The sequence below is a fragment of the Limulus polyphemus genome, unplaced genomic scaffold, assembly GCF_000517525.1.
Source record: "Limulus polyphemus unplaced genomic scaffold, Limulus_polyphemus-2.1.2 Scaffold1909, whole genome shotgun sequence".
NCBI classification, from domain to species: Eukaryota; Metazoa; Arthropoda; class Merostomata; order Xiphosura; family Limulidae; genus Limulus; species Limulus polyphemus.
Genome location: NW_013667519.1, coordinates 93,936 through 98,365, shown reverse-complemented (window position 1 = coordinate 98,365; position 4,430 = coordinate 93,936). Strand labels below are relative to the sequence as shown.

The 4,430-nt window shown below is 27.5% G+C and overlaps 1 protein-coding gene and 1 long non-coding RNA gene across 2 annotated transcripts in view; one reads left to right on the top strand and one right to left on the bottom strand.

Moving 5' to 3' along the window:
- Nucleotides 1-4,430, bottom strand: part of LOC106465323 (ubiquinone biosynthesis monooxygenase COQ6, mitochondrial-like) — a 62,255-nt gene that overhangs the window by 19,908 nt on the left and 37,917 nt on the right. Inside the window, exons 9-10 of the mRNA XM_013925533.2 lie at nt 2,160-2,238; nt 1,849-1,972 (exon numbers count right to left, since the gene is read on the bottom strand). Of these exons, the coding sequence (XP_013780987.1) occupies nt 1,849-1,972; nt 2,160-2,238 (203 nt within the window). The remainder of the gene's footprint in view (nt 1-1,848; nt 1,973-2,159; nt 2,239-4,430) is intronic.
- The window catches only part of LOC111087234, a 14,926-nt gene that overhangs the window by 9,194 nt on the left and 1,302 nt on the right, over nt 1-4,430 (top strand). The window contains exon 3 of the long non-coding RNA XR_002611950.1: nt 921-932. This is a non-coding gene — a long non-coding RNA (uncharacterized LOC111087234). The remainder of the gene's footprint in view (nt 1-920; nt 933-4,430) is intronic.

Here is a 4,430-nt window from a genome sequence, read left to right as displayed (position 1 = left end):
TGTGTATCATGACATCTGTTCACTTTGACTTGCCTAAACAATATTTTTTCCCCACCCCATTTTGATATTCTGAATTTAACAAATTACTCATTACAGTACAGATATTACTAAGGTAAAGTTCTAACTTTTAAAGCCTTCAATTTTTGTTTATAGAGAAATAAACTAGAAAGTCAGACCTACTTGCCACGCTCACCTGTCACATCATCTTTTTCACAAATTGCCAATATTTCTTGTTTTACCTACAGATTGAAAGTTGCTACCCCCCAAATTCAGAAAGAGCAGCTAAGGCACTTAAGCCTTACTTAAAAAGCCATTTAAATTATAAGAGTTATAGGACATTGTTTGATTTGTGCTTGCTATTATTTTGTAATCTTAAATGTACACTTAAAATTTAAAAAAATATTTAGTGTACTGGTACCATTACTACAAAAAATAAACAAAAAGAACATGTGCAGACATAAGTACTAAATTTCTTGTTTTTATATATATTTTTTTATTTAAAGTTATAAAAGTAGCTAAAATATAAATATTTGAAACTTTCTCCACAAGGTATGCTCCAAGTAGCTTTAGTGCTATGTCATTCAACACAGTAATATGGTCTCTGCATTTGCCAAGTGATTTACTGCTTGTATCACCAGGTTATTAGTCAGACAGGTTCAAAGGGCAATAAAACAGTAAAATTAAGTAGAAATAGATGAAGACTGTTATGAGCTTTAAGCTATTCAAGATAAACAATTGTTGTTTTCTGTTATAATCTATTGTGATTCTAGAAAGAAAAAACAATAATTTTGATTTATAATTTTTATGTGTGTGGTGATTACAAGGTCAGTTAAATCAACTGACTTCATATACAGTTAGGGTAGAGAAAAATAAAAAGGTAAAACAGTTTCACTGAAAAACAGTGTTTGATATTCATTTAGGAAGTTTTAGAGGTAATGCAAATAAATTTGAAAACTGTAAGAAGAATAAAAGTATTTTTAATCTTAATATGTAAATAACTTTTCACTCAGACTAGTCAGCACTCTGACTCTATAATTTCAAGGACAAATCTTTAGTAAAAATACTTAAATTTAAAATAAGATTTTTTTGTGTACAAATGTTTATTAAAAGCTTGCCAGATTTCATAAATATACACATACCACATTAAAAGTTATAGAATGAATACTTTCATGGTTACCTGACGGCTACAAGGTCAAATAAAATGACCTTGCCCATATGGAAATAATTAAATAAAATAGTTTTGTAAATAGATTCTAGTCTGTTATTATTTCATAAAAAGAAATTAAAAATAGGTTTCAATAAAAAAACAACAAAAAACGTATGATTCTATATTTTAAGATTTCAGCATTATGGATAGTAATATTTTAATATTAGAGGTGCTATTAGATTGAATACAATAGTGTGCCTAAATTGACATAACTCATATAGCTCTCTCTATGTGTATGCGTTTGTGTGTTTTATACGTGAAACTACAAAGTTACTACACATATCAAAACTCCTTCTGGTATAAAAGGACAACTTCATTCTGCAAAATAATTCCTATGCTATGAAACCAGTCCAAATTAATTTAACAAGAATGTACATGTACATAGTTATAAAAAATTATTTTTCACTTCTTTTTTTATAATTGAAGACTGAACACTGTTTTCACACTTGAAAGAGTATTTTGTTTTATAAATTGTCTTCAGACCATAATCTTAATTAGGTGTTAACCTGAATATGGTTAGTTATTTTTGTACAAGTGCGGATGGTTGCAGTTTGATGATTAGTACAAAAATTATATTTTTATGTATTTCACTTAGGTTCATGGAGCTTTCAGGAAAACACATTAACAAAACAGAAGCTTACCCAACCAAGGCAACTCTTGGAGCCACATAATGAGCAGCATGGCCAAGTCCTAAAGGAAAACATGCTCTACTTCCTTCATCAATGGACAGAATATTAGGAGGTAGTTGCCGAACACTTCCTTCTCCTAAGATTAAAAAAAAAGTCTCATTTACAAAACAAAGAATGGATTATTTACTCCTTCATTTGAAAACACACACTACAACTTGTGCTCAGTATCAAAATTTCTTTATAATGAATAATCTAGCATCAAGATACTCACCAAATGACTTGTACTATCATGACTAATAAGCAAAAAGGGAAGTATAACTCACCTGGCCACAATGTGTTCAGAAAGCTATTCAGTGTCCCTAAAGTCTTTTCAACAATTGGGTTTTTCTTGCTTTCATCCCACTGAAATACATTAGTCAGAATTAGAGTACGTAAATTAAATGGATAATGTTTTAGTCACACTTATTTCCAGTAAATCAATGAGAAAGCTTTAATTATGAGATATTTATATACACAATACTAAATATCAGAAAATGAAAACAAAAATAATGAACTTAAACATTAATGATGACATATGATTTTTTTTTATTAAAAAAGTGAAAAATTTTACTAAATTACAACTGCACAATATTTCTAATTAAGTTTTTATTTAAAATAATCTTGGCACCTTTGTCAGTGATATACCATGTAAATGAAAAACAAATGTTGTAAGTAACATTAAATATTAACATGTCTCTAAACAGGTGTAGCTCTAATTGTCGCTCTACAATGAACACCTTCTTTATAACCTCATGGAGAACATTTGTTTTGAAACTAAGTATTATGTTGTTGTTTTTTCTATTTGTGGTTTATCTTTTCTAGCCAGAAATTTAGTTGTATGAAATAAAAAGGTGTCTATTGTATGTGATTGCAAGCTTAAATTTTGTGGTGATCCTGATGATTAAATACATTTAAAAATTATTTAACATCTTCAAGCTATCAAACACATAAACATTAAAACTCATCAACCCTCTGATTAACACAAATATTTATTAGTGGTAAAAATAACCTAAACCTAAATTAATCCTCTAACACAAATACCTATTAAAAGTAGAGTTAAACTAAATTCAAATTATCTCTCCATCTGTGTAGTAAAAAAATTACAGAAAGTAAAGTAAATCCAAATTAATCATATGATTAACAAAAATACCTATCAAATATAGTTAAACTAAGTCAATTATTTGATTGCCAGAAATATCTCTTAAAAGTAGAATTAAATCATATCCAAATTAATCATCTGACTAACAGAAACACCTATTAAAAATACAATTAAAATATATCCAAATTAATCTAACAGAAGTATCCATTAGAGGTAAGACTAAATAAAAATTCAAATTTTTTGTTTTGTTTGTTTTATAACAAAGCCTGTTGTGTCCACCAAGGGGGATTGAACCCTGAATTTTAGCATTGCAAATCCATAGACTTACCACTGTTCCATCAGTGGATTCAAATTTTTTGGTGTTTGCTTCATATTTGGATGAAGAATATTGATGTTTCAATGTTTTCTTAAATAATAAATATTTCATTAATGTAAAAAACTTACACATATTTCTCTCAATTTTAACAAAAATTCAATTACTTTTTATTATTATTACTAGACACAGAAGTGAAACTTAAAATTCCTGAACATAGAATTTCCTTGATGTTTGATAAAATGAAAGATATTGAAAATAATGTATTTTATGATTTGTACAAAAATAAAGATTAAAAGAAACAAAATATTGAACTCCAATTTTAACGTAATACTTTTATATTTTAAATAGCATATAAAGCTGAAAAAAAGAGCAGAAAATAATAGAATAAAAACATTAAGACCTGAAAAAATATATTTTAAACTACCTATGTTTGAAGGAAACTGTATTTACTCCAATTTTATTCCTAGACCATTAATTTCAGATAAATATCAACAAAAATATTCAGCCCAGATATGAGTAATCTAAACTCAATTTAACAATCTGGTTACATAATACATGTTAAATAAACATCATGTGCTAATCTTCCCATGAATTCACTTGTTTAACAGAAATTTACAGAAGAAGTAAGATCAAACTAAATAATAACTATGAAATTAACTTAAGTGGATTTTGCCAATCATCACATCATTTACACATATCTTCAGAAAAGCTCCAGTTAGGAAAGGACTCAAGTAAATTCAAATCAATATTTTACTTAAGTACTCTCCATATTAAATAATTTAAAAACAACCTTATAGAAATTTCTTACTTAGGTTTTAACTTGTAGATGATTAGCTACAACATTAGATTAATCCTCTCGCCCTGGGTGTCCTTTACCGTGCATGACACAAGGTTTTAGTGCCTTACATTCAAAATTTTATTAAACTACTTTTTGTTTATGATATACCAATTAGTACAGCATAAAATCTTATAAATTTAAGAACTTATAACTTATATACTATTAAAATATGGGTTATTGGCTAATGAAATATTTTTAAAAATCCTAAATTTCCCCTAGTGTGATTCATGTGACATTTTCAGTAGGTATCTTCTCATCTCTATTTTATCCACCACTCCCCAAGAAACTATGAAATTAAACAT